The sequence below is a fragment of the Callithrix jacchus genome, chromosome 7 (genome assembly GCF_049354715.1).
Source record: "Callithrix jacchus isolate 240 chromosome 7, calJac240_pri, whole genome shotgun sequence".
In the NCBI taxonomy this organism is placed as follows: Eukaryota; Metazoa; Chordata; class Mammalia; order Primates; family Cebidae; genus Callithrix; species Callithrix jacchus.
The window spans coordinates 51,163,857-51,186,917 of NC_133508.1; the positions used below are offsets into that span (position 1 = coordinate 51,163,857).

General features: G+C 44.1%; 1 protein-coding gene across 3 annotated transcripts in view; it reads left to right on the forward strand.

The window, feature by feature from the left end:
* Positions 1-13,641: 13,641 nt before the first annotated feature.
* KAZN (kazrin, periplakin interacting protein) overlaps positions 13,642-23,061 on the forward strand; it is a 1,282,700-nt gene continuing 1,273,280 nt past the window's right edge. For all 3 annotated transcript variants that reach the window (XM_035252956.3, XM_035252957.3, XM_035252962.3), the window contains exon 1: positions 13,642-14,545. In XM_035252956.3, the coding sequence (XP_035108847.2) occupies positions 14,425-14,545 (121 nt within the window). In that variant the 5' untranslated portion in view covers positions 13,642-14,424. The remainder of the gene's footprint in view (positions 14,546-23,061) is intronic.

Here is a 23,061-nt window from a genome sequence, read left to right on the forward strand (position 1 = left end):
CAAATGTGAAGGCTCTTCCAGTAACAGTGGTTGGGGAATAGAACACCTTCTTGGAGAAAGTGAATAGATTGCTCCAATTCAACGGTGAATTGTTTAAAAAATTACGACTGTACAAGTTTGTTTTGGACAATTCAAAGGAATCATGACAGTGCCCTCAGTTGTCCCGCTGCTTTAGGGTGAGAGTTACTAAGTTTGGTTTGAATCTACCCAGACATTTAAAAGTAAAAAAAAAAAAAATTTTTTTTTGAGACTGAGTCTTGCTCTGTTGCCCAGGCTGGCGTGCAGTGGTGTGATCTTGGCTCACTGCAACCATCGCCTCCCAGGTTCAAGTGATTCTCCTTCCTCAGCCTTCCAAGTAGCTGGGACTACAGGCATGCCACCATGCCCGGCTAATTTTTGTATTTTTAGTGGAGATGGGGTGTCACTCTGTTGACCAGGCTGGTCTTGAACTCCTGACCTTGTGATCTGCCTGCCTCAGCCTCCCAAGGCAGATTATAGATGTGAGTCACTGCACCTGGCCAAGTAAATTTTACTGAAGTGTAACAACGGTAAGAACACAGATTATAAGATAGAGCTGCTGTGTTCAGAGAGTATTGCAAGCCCCAGGAGCCTCACTGGGGGATCCTCCCAATTACCAGCCACCATCCTTAAAGGGGATTACCACCCTGACCCCTCAGGCTAGTGATTCTATCAAGTCCTAAAAGATAAAGCTAAATATAGTTATACATGTTTTTTATGTCTGGCTTTTCCCTCCAGCCTTGAGAATCGTCTATGTTGTATGGATTTTGCTCACTTTTATTCCTGTGTGTGTTCCATTGTATGAATACACCCTTTCATTTTGTTCTGCTGTTGACGAAAACTTGGGTTATTTGCATTTGGGGGCCATTATGAATAATGAATGCATCTGTGAGCATTCTGGTAATACGTGGGTGCACCTGTGAATACATTCTGCTAGGTCCATACTTGGGAGTAGAATTGCCAGGTCATAGAGCAGATGGATGCTCAACTTTAAAATATAATAGCAGACAGTTTTCCAAAGGTTTACATGACTTGATGCTTACACCAATAGGGTGTAACTTCAATAGGGTATGAGAGTTCCTATTGCTCTATGCCTTTGTCAACGCTTGGAATTGTCGATCCAATGTTGGCTATTATGGTGGGTATGTGTTTGAGTTCCACTGTGGTTTTAATGTGCTTTTCCCAATGAATCATAGGGGTGAGGATCTTTTCATATTTGCCATTTTAAAAATCCTCTTTTGTGAAGTGCTTGTCCAAGTGTCCTATTTTTGTTTTGTTTTGTTTTGGGAGACGGTCTGGCTCTGTCACTCAGGCTGGCATGCAGTAGCACAATCTTGGCCCACTGCAACTTTAGCCTCCTGGGCTCAAGCCATCCTCCCACTCCAGCCTCTTGAGTAGCTGGAACCACAAGCGCACACCAATATGCCTGGCACATTTTTGTATTTTTTATAGAGACAGGATTTCGCCATGTTGCTCAGGCTGGTCTCAAACTCCTGGACTCAAGCAGTTCTGCCTTGGCCTCCCAAAATGCTGGGATTACAGGCATGAGCCACCGAGTTCAGCCCTATGTTTTAATTGAGTTCTTCGCCTTATTGATTTGGGGGAGTTCTTTCTAAAATGAACGCACGAGTCTTTTCTTGGTTATAGGTGTTACAAATCTCTTTCTTTCATTAAGAGACAATGATAAGAGAGTAGAAAGACTAGTCACAGAACAGGAGAATTCTTAACTTTGATATCTCATTTATCAATCTTTTCCCTTATGGTCAGTGCTTTTTGTGTCTCATTTAAGAAGCATTGTCCGCCCCTCTCTACCACATCCTAGAGGCATTCTCTATCATTGCCATGAAGTTTTGTTTTGGCTGGGCGTGGTAGCTCACACCTGTAATCCCAGCACTGTGGGAGGCTGAGGCGGGCGCATAACTTGAGGTCAGGAGTTCAAGACCAGCCTGGCCAGCATGGTGAAACCCTATCTCTACTAAAAATACAAAATTAGCTGGGCGTGGTGGTGAGTGCCTGTAATCTTAGCTATTCGGGAAGCTGAGGCAGGAGAATTGCTTGAACCCAGGAGTTGGAGGTGGCAGTGAGCTGAGATCACACCACTCCACTCCAGCGTGGGCGACAGAAGGAGATTCCATCTCAAAAAAAAAAAAAAAAAAAAGTTTTGTTTTGATTTCACATTGAAATCTACAATTTGCCTGTAACTTACTTTTTATCTATGGCATAAAGTGAAAGTCAAGTTTCATTTTTTTTTTTCTCCGTATGAATTTCTGCTTGATTGAGCATCATTAAGCATCTCCGCTGCCCTGAAGTGATAGTGCTGTCCTAATGCCATGGGTGAGTCAGCTTCTGGACACTTTGTTCTCATTATTGATATTTCTGTGTATTCTGAGCCCAACACCACGCTCTACTAACTACTGAAGCTTAATTATGTCTCAGGAGGATCCGGTGGAGCACGTCTTCATTTCTGGCGGCCTTCACCAAGAGCTTTCGGCCCTTTGCCTTTCTGGTTAAATTCTAGAATCATCTTGTCAATGTTTACAGAAGATCTGCTCCAATTTTCATCCGATGAAACATGTAGATTAATTTGGGAGAACTGAAGTTTTTACAACATTGAGTCATCAAATCATGACTGTGTGGTAGATGTCTTCATTTGTTTAGGTTTCTTGAGTTTCTGCCTGTCTCATGGATTTCTGTACAGTGGTGTTAAGGGCTTTTTGTTAGATTTATTCCTTGTTATTTGATATGTTTTGATGTTAATGCTATATTTTCTTAAAGTTAATTTTGTTTCATGTCCAGAAATATAATTTACATTTTAACATAGGCCTTATATTTATGTAGCAATGTTGCTAAGTTTATTCTAATAATTTGTCTGTATACTTTTCTTTTGGGATTTTCTACAACAATTGTGCCAACTGCAAATGGTGACAATTCTATTTTTCTATTTCAAACCTCAAATCTCGTCTCTTTTACTTCTAGTGTGATGTCATACAGAAATGATGATAGAGGCTATTCTTATTTCATTCCTGACCTTAAGAGGAAGCCTTCAACATTTCATGAATATCATGAATGATGCTTTCTGTAGGCCTTTTAAATACAAATTATTTATTGGATTAAAAAAATTTGTCTTAGGCCAGGCTCGGTGGCTCATGACTGTAATCTCAGCATTTTGGGAGGCCGAGGCAGGCAGAACACGAGGTTGGGAGATCAAGACTATCTGGCTAACACGGTGAAACCCTGTCTCTACTAAAACTACAAAAAACTAGCCAGACGTGGTGGCGTGCGCCTGTAGTCCCAGCTACTTGGGAGGCTGAGGCAGGAGAATCTCTTGAACCTGGGAGGTGGAGGTTGAAGTGAGCCGAGATAGTGCCACTGCACTCCAGCCTGGGGACAGAGCAAGACTGTGTCTCAAAAAAAAAAAAAAAAAAAAAATTCTCTTTATTTGTGTGACACTTTTTGAGATGTGAATTAAGGTCTAGCAAAGGAACAATTTTTGTAATGTTCTCTGTGGTTTTATTTTTTTGAAAAGAATGTATATGCTGTATTTGCCAAGCACAACTGATGCATTATATAGGTCTGTTGGTCAATATGTTAATCATGTTCAGTTTTTCTATATTGTTTGCTTTTTGTTTAGTTTTTTACTTCTGTTTTTTTTTTGCAGTTGTCAATTTTTTGCTTATGTTTGGAGGCTTGTTAAATTATTATGAAGGATGTTTTTGGTTACTATAACTGTTTATTTACCTTTCAGTTTACTTTGTCTGACAGCAACATAGTATACTAGCTTTCTTTCTTTCTTTCTTTTTTTTAAAGATGGGGTTTCTCCATGTTGGTCAGGCTGGTCTTGAACTGCCAACCTCAGGTGATCCGCCTGCCTCAGCCTTCCAAAGTGCTGGGATTACAGGTGTGAGCCACTGTGCCCGGCTACACTAGCTTTCTTTACAATTCTTTTTTCTCTTGTTTTTTGACATCTTTTGGATTATTATTATTTTTTCCTTTTTTTTAAATTGCATTTTAGGTTTTGGGGTACATGTGCAGAACATGCAAGACAGTTGCATAGGTACACACATGGCAGTGTGTTTTGCTGCCTTCCTCCCCTTCACCCACATTTGGCATTTCTCCCCAGGCTATCCCTCCCCATTGGATTATTTTTATGCTAAGTTTTTCCTTCCTTCTGGTGATGTTATACTCTTTTATAAACGTTCAGTGGTTATACAGGAGGTTACAGTATGCATCCTTGACTTATCAAGATCTAATATAAATTAATGCTTCTATTTTTTTCTGGACAATTCAGGGACCTTAGAACATTTTAATTCCATTGATCTTCTTTCAACCTCTAAGTGATTTTTGCTCTGTATTTTATTGTTATATACACTTTAAACCCTATAGTGCATCATTGACCTATTAATATAAGACAAATTAATGTTACCTATTAGTAATTATGAATTGATAGTCAACATTAGTTTATATTTAATGTAGACTTAGCCACAGTTAACCTTTTCATGGCTCTGAGCTTCCATTTGGCTTCATTTTTCTCCTCCCTGAAGAAAGTCTTCGGTATCTCTTGACTGCATCTGCTGGTATTCAATTTTGCTAGATAGATTTGGTCTGAAAATTTCTTTATTTCACCTACATTATTGAAGGATATTTTCTTTCTTTTTTTTTTTTTTTGAGACCGAGTTTCACTCTTGTTGCCCAGGCTGGAGTGCAATGGCGTGATCTCGGCTCACCGCAACCTCCGCCTCCTGGGTTCAGGCAATTCTCCCGCCTCAGCCTCCTGAGTAGCTGGGATTACAGGCATGCGCCACCATGCCCAGCTAATTTTTTGTATTTTTGGTAGAGATGGGGTTTCACCATTTTGACCAGGATGGTCTTGATCTCTTGACCTCGTGATCCACCTGCCTCGGCCTCCCAAAGTGCTGGGATTGCAGGCTTGAGCCACCGCGCCCGGCCCATTGAAGGATATTTTCAATGGGGACAGAGTTCTATGTGGCAATGATTCACTTTTAGTGCTTTGAAGGTCTCATCCATTGACTTCTGGTTTCACTAGTTGGCACTGAAGTCAGGTGTCAGTCTCTGCTGCTGTATGGAAGGTTCTTTGTTCTCTTCTCATCCTGACTTCTACAGATTCTTTTTAGACTTCCTCTGTTATTGGTTTTTAGCTTATTACTATGATAAGCCTAGGTATGATTTTCTTTTCATTTATCATAGTTAGGGTTCGTTGAACTTTTTAAGTACGAATTTACATAGTTGCAGAGCTGTCAATACAGGCTTCTTCAGAAAAACAGAACCAATAGGATGTATATAGACACAGAAGACGAGATTTATTATGGGTCTTGGTTTGCATGATTACAGAAGCTGAGTTGTTCCATGATCTGCTGTCTTCAAGCTGGAGACCCGGGAAAGCTGCTGGTGTCATTCAGTCTGAGTCTAAAGGCCTGAGAACAAGGGGAGCTAATGTTATAACTTGCAGTCCAAGGATGAAGGCCTGAGAACTGTGGTGGGGGCTGCTGGTTTAAGTGCTGGAGTTTGAAGGCTCAAGAACCAGGAGCTCCAATATCCAAGAGAAGGAAGAGATGAATGCCCCAGCTCCTCGAGAAGACAAAGAGAGAGTTCACCTTCCTCTGTTTTTTGTTCTATTGAGGCCTCAGCAGTTTGGATGGTTTCACCCACGCAGGTGAGGGTGGATCTTCTTTACTCAGTTGGTGCTGCAGACAATGCCCTCTTCTGGAACCACCCTCACCAACGCACCCAGAAGTAAACAGCTATCTGAGTACCCTTTGACTCCATCACAAACTTCTTGCAAGAGGAGATTTGATCTGATTCCTTGTGAGTGAGATCAAATCTCCTCTTGCAAGAAGTTTGTGATGGGGTTAAATGTCCTTTTCTGGTTTTGGTCCTTTTGATGGGGTTAAAGGTCCTTTCCTGGTCTGAGGTTTTGGTCCTTTCCTTTTTGAAGGGCACTGATACTTCTCAGAGTCTGTTCCATCACCCCTTCGTCCTTGCAGATGCTCTGGATGGAGTATTTTTAAGGGTGAGCTGAGTTTGCAGAAGCATCATATCCTGTCACCCAGGTACCAGGTTCACAATGCATGTTCATTCCTGAAGTCCCTGTCAGCCCTGCCAGCAAGGGACCTCCTGAACTGTACAGTCTTAACCCTGTCATATTGACACATAAAGTTTGCCATCCCAGGTATTAATGGTTTTTTCTCTTATTGCTTCTCATCCTTTTCTCCTACTTCTTTTCCTTGTCCTCTCTTTCTTCCTTGTTCTCTCTTTCTGGGATGACAGTTAAACTCCTGTCAGACCTTTTAACTGAATCCCTGTCTCGTTCTTTCCTCTGTCTTCTCTATCCTGTTGTCTGTACTTCATTCTGACTTTATTCTGAATGATCTACCATTTCACTAATTCTTCCCACCTGTGTCTAATATCAATTTGGTAAATTTTGACAGTTTCCCCCCACCAAAATCCTGTACCTTGCCCCATTTCCCTAACCACAGTAAGCAAACTTACTGTGGTCTGTGTCTGATATCTGGATTGCTAGTGGTCCTGCCTTCCTGTCTTCCCTCCTGCCTTCCGTCCCTCCCTCCCTTCCCTCCCTCCCTTCCTTCCTCCTTTCATCCCTTCCTCCCTCTCTCCCTCTTTCTCTCTTTCACGCTCTCTTTCTCTCTCTCTCTCTCTCTGTCTTTCTCTCTCTCTCTTTTTTTTTTCTTGATAGGGCCTTGCTCTGTAGCCCAGGGTGGAATGCAGTGATATGATCTTGGCTCACTGCAATTTCCACCTCCTGGGCTCAAGCTATCTTCCCACCTCAGCCTCCCCTGTAGATGGGACTACAGGTGTGCACCACCACACCCAGCTAATTCTTGTATTTTTTGTAAAGACAGGGTCTCACCCTGTTGCCCAGGTTGGTCCTGAGCTCCAGCCATCCACCCACCTCAGCCTCCCAAGGTGTTGGAATTTCGAGTGTGAGCCACTGTGCCTGGCCTGGTGGTTTTCTTTTTCGTGTCTGTTTCTCTTGCCTTTTGACCAGGTCATCTTTGTCCAACTAATTATTTTTCTTAAACTGTAGGAAAATTGAAAGAAGAGTGTAATGAACATTACTGCCACAAGTATTTGAGAGTCTGCTGCAGACACGATGCTCCATCATTCCCAAATGTTTTAGTATATGTTCCCTACACATCATGGACATTCTCCTATTCACCACAGCATGACTACCAAACTCAAGGAATTAACATGGATCCACCACTACTCTCTACTTTGCAGGCTCCATTCACGTTTTATTGGCAGAATTCAGGATCACAGGCTGCATTTAGTCATGTTGCCTTTTTACTCGCTTTCGATTTGGAACAGTGCCTCAGATTTTCCTTAACTTTTATGACCTCACCACTTTGAAACGTTATAGGACAGTTATTCTGTAGAACGTTCTTCAGTGTGGGTTTATAAAACGTTTTCTGATTAGTTGCAAGTAGTAGATCTTTGTGAGGAATACTGCAGAAGTGATGCGGAGTTCTTATTGCATCCTATGAGGTGACTTATCCTATGAGTAATGATGTTAACTTTGTACCTAACTTTGATTAAGATAGTGTCTTCCAGGTTTGCCCACTGTAAAGTCACTCCTTTTTCTTTTTGTGATTAACAGAGTTTGAAGTTGTGAGTTTACTGTTTCTCATCAAGCTTTCATCCACTATATTTAGCATTCATTGACATTTCCTGTCTGAAATATAACTATGAGAAGCTGTTAAATGGCAATTTTTCAAATCCATCATTTTGTGCATGTATTGGTTGGCATTTGACTGTAAAGAAGAAGTTTTTCTTCTACCTCTCTATGTATTTATTTATGGATATATTTATGTATTCATCCATCCATTCATCCATCCATCCATCTATCCACCTATCCATCCATCCATCCATCCATCCACCTAGCCATCCATTCATCCATCCATCACCCATCCATCCATATGGACCTATAGATTTCTATTCAATGAGTTATAATTTATCATCACTTTTATATAAAAATTATTCTTGATTTGGCTAGTGGGAGTTACTTCAAGCTGGCTACTGTGATTTATTTTTGTGACTATATATAGATTTATTTTTGTGACTATATATAGATTAAAAACCAAGAGCTTATACCAATGTTGAGAATTTCTATTCAGCACCGCAGATTTTATTCTAGCTTTCCCTTGTTCCTAACAGTGAGAACTGGCTCCCATCATCCTCAATATGTTTACTTATTTGCTTAATCTCGTCTTGTATAACCAGTCTCTTATTGCTGCTGCTGCTTCTTCTGTGAATGCCTTACTCATCTCACTTGGATTCTGATCCTAAGGGATTTCTGTCATCCTCCTTACTTCACAGATGGTATAAGTTTCTGCAGTGCAGTGGTTATCACATTTGCCAAAAAAATGCCCCTTTACCTTGCTTGGGTTCTGGCTTGGCGTTGGACTCCCGCACCCATTCCTTGGGCAAGGATTTCTATCTACCTCTCTTGCCCAGTGTTTTGCATTGAATTGAATTATTCGGGAAGGAAGGAAGAAAAGTAGATACCTTGTTATTTTAAACTCAATGCTAGACAGTATTTATGAATTTATAGAAATAATGTAAGACCTAGGGATAATAATGATGATTAATGATGATGTTATTCCTCCAGAGAAACATTATGTTCATTCCTATGGGTTCTGTTGAGACTGAATAAAAGACAACGTTAGCTCTTTCTGGTCTGAAACTATTGATCAGTGATTTCTCTAGGCAAAGAAAGGGTTAACTTTATAAATAAGTCTGTTTAGAAATCTAACAATGCTCCTTTTGCGCCAATGACTATTTCAGTATCTGCCGTTTTTAAGATTACTAGAATATTAGTACCTAGCTCTGCATCAGGACATTATTGAGTTGGTTAGGATACGAAGATATTAGAACCCTCATACATAGCTGGTGGGAATGTAAGATAATAAGGCCACAGGAAAACACCTTTGAGGCATTTCCTCAAATGATTAAACATAGTTACTGTATGCCCCAGCAATTCTATTTCTCAGCACATACCCGAGATACATAAAAACAAATGCCCACACCAAAAATTATATACAAATGGTTATAGTGGCATTATTCATAATAGCCAAAATGTAGAAAGAACCCAATGTCTATCAACAGATGAAGGGTTAAACAAAATGTGGCACAGCCATACAGTGAAATATTATTCAGTCACTAAAATAAATGAAATATTGGTTTATATTACAAGTTGAATAAACCCTGAAAAGATCGTGCTAACTGAAAGAAGCCAGACACAACGGTTCACATATTACATGATTCTATTCATAGGAAAATCTAGAACATGGAGATTGATAGACACAGAAAGTAGATTAGTGGTGGCTTAGGGTTGAGAGGGTGTCGTGGAGTTGTGGTGAGAGCCAAGTGTCTTTCCGAGGTGGTGAAAGGGCTGTAACATTGACTGTGGCGATGATCATGGATGTCTGTACATACGCGAAAGAGCACTGACTTGTGCACTTCAAGGATGAACCATGTGGCATGTGAATTATATCCCAATAAAGCTGTTAAATGTTAAAGAAAAAAATGAAGACATGCGTTATGACTTGCTAGGAACCGTGGATCAATCTGGAAAACTCTGGAATATGAGTCAATGGAACAATTTGGCAAGGACATAGATAATAGCTCATTTCAAAGCAGAACACCGACCTGTAAGCCCATTCATCCTGTAGGTTCCTATGAATGAATGGCTATATGACTTTCTGTTGTGTAATCTTGGCTAAAGGACATGAATTTCTCTAGGCCCAGGTTTTCTCATCTGGGAAGAGGGCACATTAGTATCTGTCATTAAATAAGAATGTTTGCAGAACTCCTGATGCCCTATAGCTCATGGTGCATAGCAGCCTTCACTTACTGATAATTTTTTTTTTTTTTTGAGACGGAGTTCACTCTTGTTACCCAGGCTGGAGTGCAATGGCATGATCTCTGCTCACCGCAACCACCGCCTCCTGGGTTCAGGCAATTCTGCCTCAGCCTCCCGAGTAGCTGGGATTACAGGCACGCGCCACCATGCCCAGCTAATTTTTTGTATTTTTAGTAGAGACGGGGTTTCACCATGTTGACCAGGATGGTCTCGATCTCTTGACCTCGTGTCCACCCGCCTTGGCTTCCCAAAGTGCTGGGATTACAGGCGTGAGCCACCGTGCCCGGCCACTTACTGATAATTTATTATGAGAAATAAAGTTTCATACAGCAAGTTGTTCTGAGCTTGGTGTCATGTTTTCCTAAATTGCTCTTCATTTTGTCTCTGTAACAGCTGGCTAGGGTACTCTGCACCTTCTGGGAACTGTGGGTGATAACAGCTGATGTATTGAGCCTGAGTTGATGTGTGGAAGCAGCTCTTTACTCCTGTGAGACTGAGGGTGAGCACAGTCAAGGGAGGCCTTTGGGCCAAGTCAGTTGAAAGCCTATAGGACTGAAAATGTACCAAGGAGATCTTAAAAGCAAGGGGATAATGATTGATTTGAACCAGAGCAAATTTATATGATTTCTTGACTAAAAAGCCCTAATCAGACTTTAAAAAGTCTTCAATATAACAGGATATTTATGCTAGTCTTGTTCTAATGACTTGCCCAAATTCCCTCCCTGAACCAAGCCTCTTCCTTCTACTGAAGCAAATCCTACTTCTCTTCTTAGACCCAAGTTTAACACTCCCTCCCTCTAAAAGCTCTCCTTGAAGGCTCCACTCCAGCTGTCACCTGTATTAGAATGACAAGACCTTTCATGTCCATAATTCACAATGCGGTTTTGTATCTTTCCACCTGTGTGGTTAATCATTCTTTGTGTTTATTATATATATATGGAAGCATTTTGTGTTGCTTCTCCCACCATCGCTTCATTCCTTCCCTCTACTACTCTCCATTCACACCACTATCCCGTCTACCTGTGGTTAGCATTGGGTTAGTAATCAAACAGGTATTAAGTAAATGATCTGTATGAACGCAGATGTAACATGAGTCCTATACCTCAGTTAATGGCTTCTCCTGTGAGACTTTCTTTTTACCTCTATCTCCAGAGATGTTTCAATACCTGAACACATCTCTGTGAGGAGTAGGCTTGTATTGCAAATGCATGCAGACCATGCTTGGTGTAACAGGATGGCATGCATTCCATATAAAGGGGGCAATTGCTGATCCAATTTATTGTAGCATGAGACATGTGGCCTCAACACTATCAAATCTGACTTGTCTTGAAAAATTCAAAATCCGAACTTCTTAAAATGCTGGCCAGTAACTTTAAAATTTGAACATTGATAGCATAGTTTGAGGAATCAGTAGAATAACATAGAGAGCTCAAAATTGCATTCATGTATATGGGAACATGCTCGGCAATAATCGTGGTGCCACAGTAGAAAAAGGTAGGCATGGAGCCTCTGTCAGTTGGAGCTGCTATGATGGAATGCCATTGACTGGGTGACTTATAAACAACAGAAATGTATTTCTCACAGTTCTAGAGGCTGGAAGTCTGAGATCAGGGTGCCAGCATGGTCTGGTTCTGGTGAGGGTCCACTTGCAAATTGCAGGCTGCCAGCTTCTCTCTATGGCCTCACTTGGTGGAAAGAACTAGAGAGTTCCCTGGGATTCCTATAGTAAAGGCAGCAATCCCATTCACGATGGCTCCAATTTCATGAGCTAATCGCTCCCTTACAAAGGCTTTACCTCCTAATTGTATCATATTGAGGGTTAGGATTTCTACATATCAGTTTTGGGGGGACATAAACATAAGGAAAAAATGGTCCATTGCATAAGGAAAAGATCGTTTTAGGAAAACTGTTTCACAATTTTAAGGGGAAAGAAAGGTGAACCTTACTGAATACCAGGTATGAAAGTAAGCTTCAGATAGAACTAAGTATGAAAGGTAAAACTATCAAAGAGCCTAACTTTGCAACCTAGTAAGAGGGAAGGATGTTTTAAGCAAGACTCCCAAATCAGACTGTAAGTCAAAAGAACAACTGACTTAACTACCCTAAAATTAAGTATTTCAAATCATGGGAAGACACCATGGACATCTTTCCATGGGCAATTGTCAGTTTGGATGACCAAGTGGGAGAAGATACTCCTAAAATTTAAGTGGATGAGAGGTTAATATCTAGCAAAACCAATAAACTCTAATGAATCAACAAGAATGCCATAAAAATAGTAAAATGATTGGAAAAATAGGCAAAGCCTATGAACAGGAAATTTCCCCAGGAGGAAGCCTCCATGGCTGGTAAGCTTTTCAAGACATACTCAACTTAGTAATTAAGGAAAGGCAAACCAAAACAATGAATTATAATAACCTGTACCTAGTATGAAGCTAATTTCCTAGCTTCATAATTTCTACCAACAACAGTTATTGGCAAAAGTGTGGGAAAGTGGGAGTATAAGTGCCATGTGCAGTTCTAGTGGGAGTGTAAATCAGCACAGCCATTCTGGAGTAGTACTTGGAAGCATTTACTGTAATAAAATTTGCATTTATCCTTGAACAATTCTACTCCTGGGTGCGTAGCCAGGAAATTTTTGTGCAGCTTCATCCCTCCTGGTATATGCCATGCATCCCAGTGTAATCATCAACGGCACCTCCACTCACTCTCAAAGTGTCTGATTTGGGCAATATGCTGATTGATGACCCTAATGCTTGATGGATCATCACTGTACTGTGTGTTTTTTTTTTTTTTTTTTGCCACCCCACCTTAGACCCCATTTGCCTGAGAGAAATGGTCCCTGATGTCCTACAATTTCACGACTTGGAGAAGAGCATCTTGCATGACAAGAAAAGGGATGCTCAATCACTTAAACTATCTGGAGGCATTAATACAAAGTCAGACCTCATTTGAACTCTTGGAATACTTCAAGCCTCCTCTGCTTTGTCTTACCCATCCCAGGTAACCCTCAAGACATCACTGAGCTGTACATCTTTGCTGGCCAAGGGCGCTAATGGAAAAAGCTCTGTTTGAGAGTCCTTCTGGCCCTTAGATCAGCTGTGAACTTATCTTCCGTTGCTTAAATACAGAAGAGGCGTATGGCTTTTTAAAATCAAAGTTCTCCAGGGGAAAATCACGAGTGCTTTGACGGCTGCAGCTGTGCTGACTGTGCCCCTCTCTCTCTGCACAAGTATTGCTGCCTAACAAGGTGACTGTCAGTGCCCTGCCAATGTCGCAGCAGAATCCTGGAAGAAAGTACCCCAAATGCTGGTCCAAGATGATGCAGCGTCTCTGGAGTTAGCATCTTAATGATTAGCAGGTGGAATAGCAAAATAAAGCCAGCACTCTCAGAAATAGCTGTTGGAATCATGCAAAAAGTACTCCCCCCTCCTCCTTTTACAGAGAAGCGGCCCCTTTTGGTTTGGAGCAGGGGACTAGGCAGATCCTTCATACACAGCAGGGCTGGGTCGGCTAAGATGAAGCACCCAGATCTTTGAATCACCGGAGCGCCCTAGGGGATGTGTGGCATTTTCTCCTCTTCTCTTCTTGGTGTCTGGATTTGCTCGCAGGCAGTCGGGTCTCCCGGGTCTGGCCCTTCCTTGGCTGTGGGCAGGAAGAGGTTACAGCAGCCCGGGAGCCTGCTGGGCTGAGTTGGCACTTCCCCTCCGCATCCAGAATATCTCCCTGGAACGGCCCCCTCTGCATCACGGTACCGGGGTGGCGGCGCGGGCCAGGGGCCGCGGCGGCAGGTCTCAGTCCCTCTCCGCTGCCCCGCGAGGCGTGGGGAGCAGCAAGGCCGAGGCGTCGGGAGCGGAGAATAAGCCGGGGACGCCGGCGGGTCCGGAGCTGCTCTGCGCCCGCGCCGCGCGCCTCCCGCGCTCTCCCTTTGGGCGCCCGGCGCGGACCTGGGACCTAGGCGCTCGTTCGGGGACGCGGGAGCCCAGAGCCGGCGCTGCGGACAGCGGGGCGGCGCCCGCAAGGCCAGCTCCCCGGGGAGCCTGGGGCAGCCTCGCGCCCTGCCCGCCTCCCTGGACGGAGACGCCGCGGGGCCTGGGCAGCGCTTTGCCGGCAGCTGGTGCTGGAACGCGGCCGGGGCTGAGCCTCTCCCAGGGATTCTGCCCATTCCAGGTGACCCCTGGAGAGGTAGCCCGGGGTGTGGGGGAGGGCGGCAAGTTCCAGCCACGCTTCTGGGCTAAGAGGCTACGACTCCTGGTTAGGAGGAAACTTAGATTTTTCTTTTGCATTGAACTGCAGCTGTGCAAGATTTGCCAAGCCCTATAGGGTTTCATTTTTTTACTTGACTGGTGTTTGAGAAAATCTGCAAGGAAAGGGTGGTGAGGAAAAGAAGCCCTATAAACTTTGGGGGCGGGGACATTTTCTTGGAAGTGACAAGTAGCCTCAGATCTGCAGTTCCTGGGCCAGCGACAGCATCCTTTGCTCTGCCACTCCGAGGGTCCGGACGCTGCCACATGACCAACACCAAAGATCCCAAAAGAGCCATGGAGTCCACGCTGGCGACATCCAGCTCTGCCACAGGCCCCGTCACCTTCTCCCACGTCTTTGGTCAGCAGTGCCAACTTATGCAAGCAGGTAGGAATTGTGTCGCGCATCATGGGCCCAGAGAATGGGAAGCGGAGCGTTATCCCGGGTCCCCGAAACAGAAGTCTGTGTGTGTCTGTCTGTTATCTCTTTCTTGATGTAATTTGGGATGTAAGACTTAACTAACTAGAGACATGTTTGCCTGGCGTTTATCGCCGTAAAAGATAAAGTTTTAGGACTTGCCATGAGACGACTCACGGCTTTTGCAGTGAGTGAGGCGCCTTGTTTACCCTTCCTCATCGATTTTCTCTGTGGCTAGCTGGGGGATGAAGGACGGTGTGTCAGGATAGATCTGATGATGCCATGCTGTGGCCATCTTTTGAGGGCAGGTGCCAGTCCTAGCCTGGTTGCCTTTGTCAGCTTGCCTCTCTTTGCTTCTAAGAGTTATGTTTAATCAATGCCCCACCAGCCCCTGCTGGAGTAACTTCTGAGCTTCTAAGTGTCTGTTCTGAGCAGCCTCTCTCAGCCTATGATTTGGTTGTGGGGATTCCTCATCAATCTCTGCTCATGAATTTGCCTTCCAAATGATTCCTGTTTTATACGGAAGGGAAAGATGGGTATGGGCTGCAGCCTTAACCCGTGCTAGCCATCTTGCTAGGATGCACATGTGATCACATAAAAAAAAAAAGAGGTGAGGATGGATGGCTTGGTGCAAATGGTCACTGTGCTCAAACTCACAAGTGGTGCTTGAGACTTGTTTATGTTTGGGTTGGAGTCACAGAAGAAATAGGATGCCTGTTTCTCTGCTTCTTTGGAGTTCATTCCCACTGGGAAACCAACCACGTGCTCCTCCAGTGTTTTCCTGGGTGTTACAGGGTTAATTATGCATTTCGGCTGTGAATCTCAGGAAGGTGGGGAGAAGAGCACTGTATTAGGAGTCTGGGGGCCTGAGTCAGTGTTGATGCTTTCCCTGGGTAGTTGCATGACCTTGGAAATTGCACCCCTCCTCCTGGGGTATCCGTTCCCTGCTGCAAAACAAGAGAGCTGGACTCAGGGCTGGTAGGTCCATCCAGGCCTGAGATTCTGTGAGCTCAGAGGAGCACAGCTTGGTGGAGAAGACATGCTTGAGCTGGATTCTAAAACCGGATGTATTTGCACAGATAGGCAGCTCGCGGAGTGGGTGAGTGAGGGCTCTGGAGCTGGCTGCCTGGGTTGGAATCCCAGTTTCACTTGTTAAAAACTGTGTGATCACAGGCAAGTTACTTAACCTCTCTGTGCCTCAATTCCTTCATTTGTAAAATGGAAATACTAGGCACTCCATAAGGTTATTGCAAAGATTAATTAAGTTAATATGTGAAAACATCCTTCTATGTGTCAGTCAAGTCATCTCTGCTTGCAGGAAGGGGCATAGCTGCCTTTGGTAGTAGAAGATGGAAGCATTGAACATAGACCCTCCACTGCCCACTGCACTCCTAACTTGATTTTGGTTTGTCCAGAAGGTTGACAGTCTCCCACTCTGTGCATCTGTGGAATATTTTATCTGGAATGGCTTAGGTAGGAGGGCTCTGAAGCTTTCCTGGACTGAGGTTCCCTCGCCTTGCCTTTCTACTTCTCTGAGGCTCCTGTGGGAAGGCACATCGGATTTCTAAAGCGCCTCCCCTGTGGCTTCATTCACTTTCTTTTGGAAGCACCCAGGCCTAAATCAGGCCATGAAATCCCCCGTCTCTTTTTTTTTTTTTTAAAAAACATCCTTTATGTCAAGAGAGCAATGCAACATGGAATAATAATGACCAGCAGTCTCCAAGGAGAACACTCTCCTTGAAGAAACGCAAAGAGGAATCATTAACCTTAAGTCAAAAGAGCTCACTCAATTAGGACGAGAAAGAGATTGAGACCAACACTGACACGTCTCCAGCCAGCCATTTACAGTCCAGTGAGTACCACAAATGAGATCTAAATGTATGTGAAAATGATTCGCAGACTCCAGGGGGTTAATCACATATGTTCCCAAGTAAGAGGTAGCTACAGATCGCATGTCCTCACTGAGTACCTACTATGTACTGTGCACAGTACCAGGAAGCACAGGACTGGAGAGTAAGTTATGGCTCATGCTCCTGGAGTTGTTGGTCTCACTGGTGCGAACGTAAAGCATATTTAGGAAAACAGAATTACACGCAATGCGACTTTTCAATGATGTAATTTTCTGAACAACTCTTCCTATGTGTTTTACATAAACTAGCTCCTGTAATTTTTATGTTTTTGATTTTTTGAGACAGGGTCTTGCTTTGTTGCCCAGTCTACAGTGCAGTGGCGTGATCATAGCTCACTGCAGCCTCAACCTCCTAGACTCAAGTGGTCCTCCCACCTCAGCTTCCTGCTACCTATGCTGGTCTAGGGCAGGGGTTAACAGAGGTTTTGTTTCTTCTGCAAAGAGCCAGATAATAAATATTGTTGGCTTTATAGTTCACATGTTTTCACTTATGACTACTTGACATTACCATTATAGAACAAAAGCAGCCACAGATAAAATGTACATGAATGGGCATGGCTGTGTGTCAATAAAACTTTACTTGCAAAAGCAAATGGTGGGCCAGGCTATAGTGGCATGATATTAGCTCACTGCAGCCTTGACCTCCTAGGCTCAAGTGATCCTCCCACCTCAGTCTCCCAAGTAGCTGGGACTACAGTCATGTACCATCATTCTCAGCTAATTTTTATTTTTTTTTTATAGAGATGAAGTCTTGTAATATAGCCCAGGCTCGTCATGAACTCCTGAGTTCAAGTGATCCTTCTTCTCAGGCTCCCCAAATGCCGGGATTACAGGAGTGAGCCACCACACCAGGCTCCTGTAAATTTTTAAAACCCTAACCAATTTCCATAGGCAAAGGAAATACACAGGGATTGCCTGCATGCCGACATTCACACCATTTGGGTAGGAGAGCCTTGGTCTGATGCTCAGGCCTATGCCTTAAACCTCTAAAGTCCATGGTCCCTGGTAAATGACTGGGGTTAAATTTTTTATATTTGTAAGTATCTCTTGTCTTAGGAGAATATGTTGATTTCCAGGAATGGAGCAGTAAGGATGTTTAAAGAGGTGGGGATGGGAGGGGGTTGAGCACTAAAAGACACCTAGAGTCCAGTGGGGCAGAAATAGGTTTCTGGGAGGCAGGGTGAAATTGGGCATATGTGAGACAAATAAATCTTTGACCCAATTAGCAGTAGTGGAAGCATGAAGGTCTGGGGAGGCCATGGAAAGAGCATGTGGTTCTTTCTCATTTAGTCCAAGTTTGGCTATTGCTGGCTGTGTGAGCTTCAAACCAAAGGCTGGGGCACTACATCCCTGGGGCCAAATCTGGCCCACCACTTGCTTTTGTAAATAAAGTTTTATTGGCACACAGCCATGTCCATTGATGTACATTTTGTCTGTGACTGCTTTTGTGCTACAGGGATGGAGTCAAGTAGTCATGAGTGAAGCCATGTAGACCATAAAGCCAACGATATTTATTATATGGCTCTTTGCAAAAAAAACCAAAAACTTTGCTGACCCCTCCCCTAGACCAGCATAAGAAGCACAGAATGGGGGTAGACAGAATTTGTGTGGGACAATGTGAAAGGGCTCAAGCCTGAGAGTGTGGCTCTGAAAGATGCTTATTTTCTGGTACCTTTGATGCTACATGGTGCTGTGGCTTTTTCATGTTCTCTTCCATTCACATACCACCTCATATCTGTATGTAGGAGTTGCTTCGGGAAGCTTTTGCAATAGATCTGAAAGTCCTAGCAGGAACAGAGTTCTCACCATGTGCCCAAATCTATAGCACCCGTGCTAGACAAGACCACATCTGCCTCATCTTCGTGTGGTTGGAGCATTTCCTAGTTAACAGGTGAGGTTTCCATATTGGCATAGTTGGGATTTAAATCTCAGGCAGCCCAACCCCAAAACCTGTGCTCAAAAAAGTCAATTTGACAGCTTCTGCAAAGGGTTTTAAAAAATGTGTCTTGTGTCGCTCAAGGATTTGGAGGAGAGAGCAGCATTCTGGATCTTGGGTGGCTTTGATGCTGTTGCCCACCCTCCTCCCTCTCCAGGTCCTTCATCCCACTCTTAATAGTTAGTCCTATGAGGAAGTTCATCCTCTTCTACTTCTAACCCCCTACCCAAATTTCTTTTACTTGCCTTTGTCCCCTGCTAGAGCCCAAAATGGTAGGTAAGAAGTTGGTCTGGCCAGGCAGGCATGACCAGTGGAGGCTGGTATTGTCCATTCTTGCTGCCTGACCCCCTTCAGCTGGGAGCTTAAGGCCATACTCCCAGGCAGGGTATCCGCTGACATCGCAATATTCAGAGTCACACAGGGGTTCGGCTTGTTCAACATCTGAGGATGTTGGGGGGAACTCCGAGGGAATAGGCAGTATAAAGCTGGTATGCTAGTGACCCCAGTGCAGCTAGACAAGTCCCCTTGTCCATATTTTCCTGGGTTCCCAAAATGTTTAACTGGACACCCCTTACCCCCCAACCTGGCATTGGCTGTGTCTCTGCGGAGGTCTCTTTCCCTATCCTCTGGCCTGGTAGTCTATTGGGTGGCCCCCAGCTTGCAGAACCCAGCGGGTGGGGACTTCATCTATTGTGCCAAGTTCTGACTTGCTAAGCTGCCCCTGTGGCACAGTAGTTGATTTCCAATCCATTTCATGTGGGCAGAAAGCATTTCTGTCGTTACCTTGCTTGACCAGAACAACTAAAGTCATTGTGTCCAATATGTGCTGCTGATGCTGCAGGAATCCAGGCCCAGCTCAAGGAGGAGGGTGGAAGGGAGATGAGGATAGGAAGGTGACATGACTTCAGCACCATTCCTGGGCTGCAGCACAGATGCCACCTGCAAGGCTGCTCATTTGCATGATTAGTTAGGGACTGGTCCCCCACACCACCACCATGCAGAAACTCAGACATGTGCAAGCTCTACCTGTCTGTCTGTCCCTCTCATCGGTCAGACTGGCACCTGGAGCTGTGGTATTGTCAGCTTTTGACTCTATCATCTTCACGTTCCTTCCGAAGGCTGCCAGCTGAACCCCTTTCCCTGCCTTTTAAACAATACAAGGATCCTTCTGAATATAAAGCCTACCTACATTGGGAAGCCACTTGCCAAATTTATAACCAAGAGGGCAAGGGGACTAACATTTATGGCACCCGGAATGAGCTGTGCACATTGGGGACTTTTGCAAAAGTTCAACAGATGAAGATGTGCAAAGAAGCGAGTGCATACTCTTCCTGTCTTTCTGTCCATGTGAGGGAGAGCCTAGTTTTAAGGTTTCCCAGTAGATCTCAGAGGTGGTGTGTAGGACCTGTTTCTTTTCTGGCTGTTTCTCCAGTGGAAACAGTATGTTCTGACATTCCAGACAATTCGCCATGGCAAACTGCTGGCAATTGGGCACAACCATAGATGGCACTTACTGGGTGCTTCTTCTTGGGTGTTTAAATCCCCAAGCGAAGTGCTTTACGTAAGACCTTGTTTCATCCTTCTTGCATCCTCAGAAGGCAAGTGAAATCATCCCCATTTTATAGATGAGGAAACTTGAGGCTCATAAAGAGAAATGTTTGTCTTAACTAGTTAATGGTTGGGCCAGGATTCAAATTCAAGCCATCTGGATCTGAAGTCTCTATTTATCCCTGTTCTCTCTTCTAGACTCTCCCCCAGAAATTAATCTCCTGAAATGTTGCTTGAACATCTGTGCCCAAAAATTAATGTTTGTTGAAGGAATATGGAATCTGTCACCACTGGGGTGACAGTCACTCTTCGTAACATGCCATGTTGGGTTGTGATTTCTGTTCATTGATGTCTTCTGTGTTCGACTCTAAGCTTCCTGAGGTCAGCAACTAAGCTGCCTTCAGTTATTATTTTGGTTGCCCTTTTTTTTTTTTTTTTTCTGAGGTGGAATTTTGCTTTTGTTTCCGGGGCTGGAGTACAATGGCACAATCTCGGCTCACTGCAACCTCCACCTCCCAGGTTCAAGCGATTCTTGTACCTCAGCCTCCTGAATAGCTGGGATTACAGGCATGTGCCACCATGCCCAGCTAAGTTTTGTATTTTTAGTAGAGATGGGGTTTCACCATGTTGGTCAGGCCGGTGTCAAATGCCTGGTCTCAGGTGATTCACCCACCTCGGCCTCCCAAAGTGCTGGGATTACAGTGTGGGCCACCGTGCCTGGCCTAGCTTGGTTGTCTTTGGACCCTCTATGCCTCATATGGTGCTGGCAACGTAGCAGTTTTCATCAGTACGATATCTGTTTCAGACCACATCATTAGTCATTGTACAGGGTGGCTGTCATCCTGATGAGGAGCTGTTAGCAGATGAAATGGTGTCAGTGGAATCTGGCAAAGCAAAATTGTGGTTGTGTTCATTCTGTTTCTCAAGACGAATTCTCCTTGATAGTCCTCAAGTTCGCCTCGACCTGGATTCCAGGTCAATGGGAAAAACAATGTATTCCAGTAGTCCATTGGGCCGATCAGATTGAGTACTCTGAACTCAGGGCCTTAAAGGGAAAGACACATATGCTAGGCATAATGGACAGAGAGGTGGGAGTCAGCCTTTCGTTCCTCTCCTCCAGCAGCTCCTTCCTGCCCAGTCCCCCACCCTCAGCCCCAAGGTAGAGTAACCCTTACCAGCCCCTGGTGATCTACTTGGCATTCATGCAGCTGGTGGTGGAAGCACTTACTGTCGGTGATGCCCTTTGGACCGCTACTTGGCCTCAAGATGTTCCCATAACTTGCTTACTTTTTTGAAGAAAAAGCAACAGGGTGAAGTGCGGTCCTCATAGCCATGTAGTGAGCAGCATACACAGCGGTCCCAGCTCGTGAGCAGCATGGGCCTCCCACATTGCTGCTTCAGAAGCAGTCTTATTTCTCCCTCTCCCTATTTGTCGGAGGCAGGAGCATGTGATTATTAGTATGGACTTAAGAGCTCCACAGCTTGGGTTCAAATTCCACTTCTGCCATTTACTAGCTGTGTAACCTTGGGCAATACCTTAACCTCTCTGTGCTACGTTTTTCTCATTAGTATAAGGAGAATAAGAATTTACTACCTCATGTGGTTGTGATGAGTCTGACAATGAGTTCCTGTGTGTGAAATGTTTCTCCCAGTGCCTGACACAGAATGCTATTATCTATCAGCATTTGCTGTCACTATTACTATTTGTTATTAACACAATTGCTGTATTTTGTTTAATGAGAGAAAGCTTAGTAACAATAGGAATTAAAACATTTCTTCTGCTCATGTCTTTCTGACCAGGAAAAAAAAAAAAATTGCTACTTATTTTCCTTGGTTAATCATTGCTATTAAAAAAAAAAAAAAAAAAAGGCTGGGTGCGGTGGCTCACGCCTATAATCCCAGCACTTTGGGAGGCCGAGGTGGATGGATCATGAGGTCTAGAGATAGAGACCATCCTGGTCAACAAGGTGAAGCCCCATCTCTACTAAAAATACAAAAATTAGCTGGGCATGGTGGTGCACGCCTGTAGTCCCAGCTACCTGGGAGGCTGAGGCAGGAGAATTGCTTGAACCCAGAAGGCAGAGGTTGTGGTGAGCCGAGATCGTGCCATTGAACTCCAGCCTGGGTAACAAGAGCGAAACTCCGTCTCAAAAAAAAAAAAAAAAAAAAAAAAGGCTGGGCGTGGTGGCTCACGCTTGTAATCCCAGCACTTTGGGAGGCTGAGGCGGGTGGATCACAAGGTCAAGAGATCGAGATCATCCTGGTCAACATGGTGACCTACTAAAAACCTCTCTCTACTAAAAATACAAAAAATTAGCTGGGCATGGTGGTGCGTGCCTGTAATCCCAGCTACTCAGGAGGCTGAGGCAGGAGAATTGCCTGAACCTAGGAGGCGGAGGTTGCGGTGAGCCGAGATCGCGCCATTGCACTCCAGCCTAGGTAACAAGAGTGAAACTCTGTCTCAAAAAAAAAAAAAAAAAACAAAAACCCTCAACATTTTTTTTTTCTTGATTCCCAAGTCCAAGAATCAACAGGTTATAAAAACACCCAACCCCCTCCCCTCCAATCACAAAAGGATGTTTAAAGAAGGGCCTTCATTGGACAGAGTTTGCCTGGGGTTTGTGTGTCTCTTCCTGGTATAATTAACAGTTTCAGCGTTCATTCTCAAGCATGTCTTTGTGTGTTAAATCATACTGTCACCCTTAATAAGAGGCAGCTGAGTAAATAAAATTTCAATATTACTTAAACAAAATGTGGATCATCTGATCCCGGAGGAAGCAGTTTAAGGTTAAAAAGACAGTCATGGGAAGAAGCGGATATTTGGTCTGAAACAGGGGCCAGACGGGTCAGGTGAGCTGGATGCCACTTCTCGGAGGTTCTATTAGGGTTTCCAGTGTTGCGAGATCATGTTTTCCAAGAGAAACATGGAGTCCCAATGTTCCCATAAAGCCCCCCAATTTGTGGATGTGTATTACCAAATGAAAGGTTTAAAATTCCAGAGGTCAAACTCTCCAGCTGTGTCCTGCTCATGGGCCACCAGGTTATAAGCTCTGGTTTAAGTGTTCAGTTCTAGTTAGCAGGTTTCTCATGTCA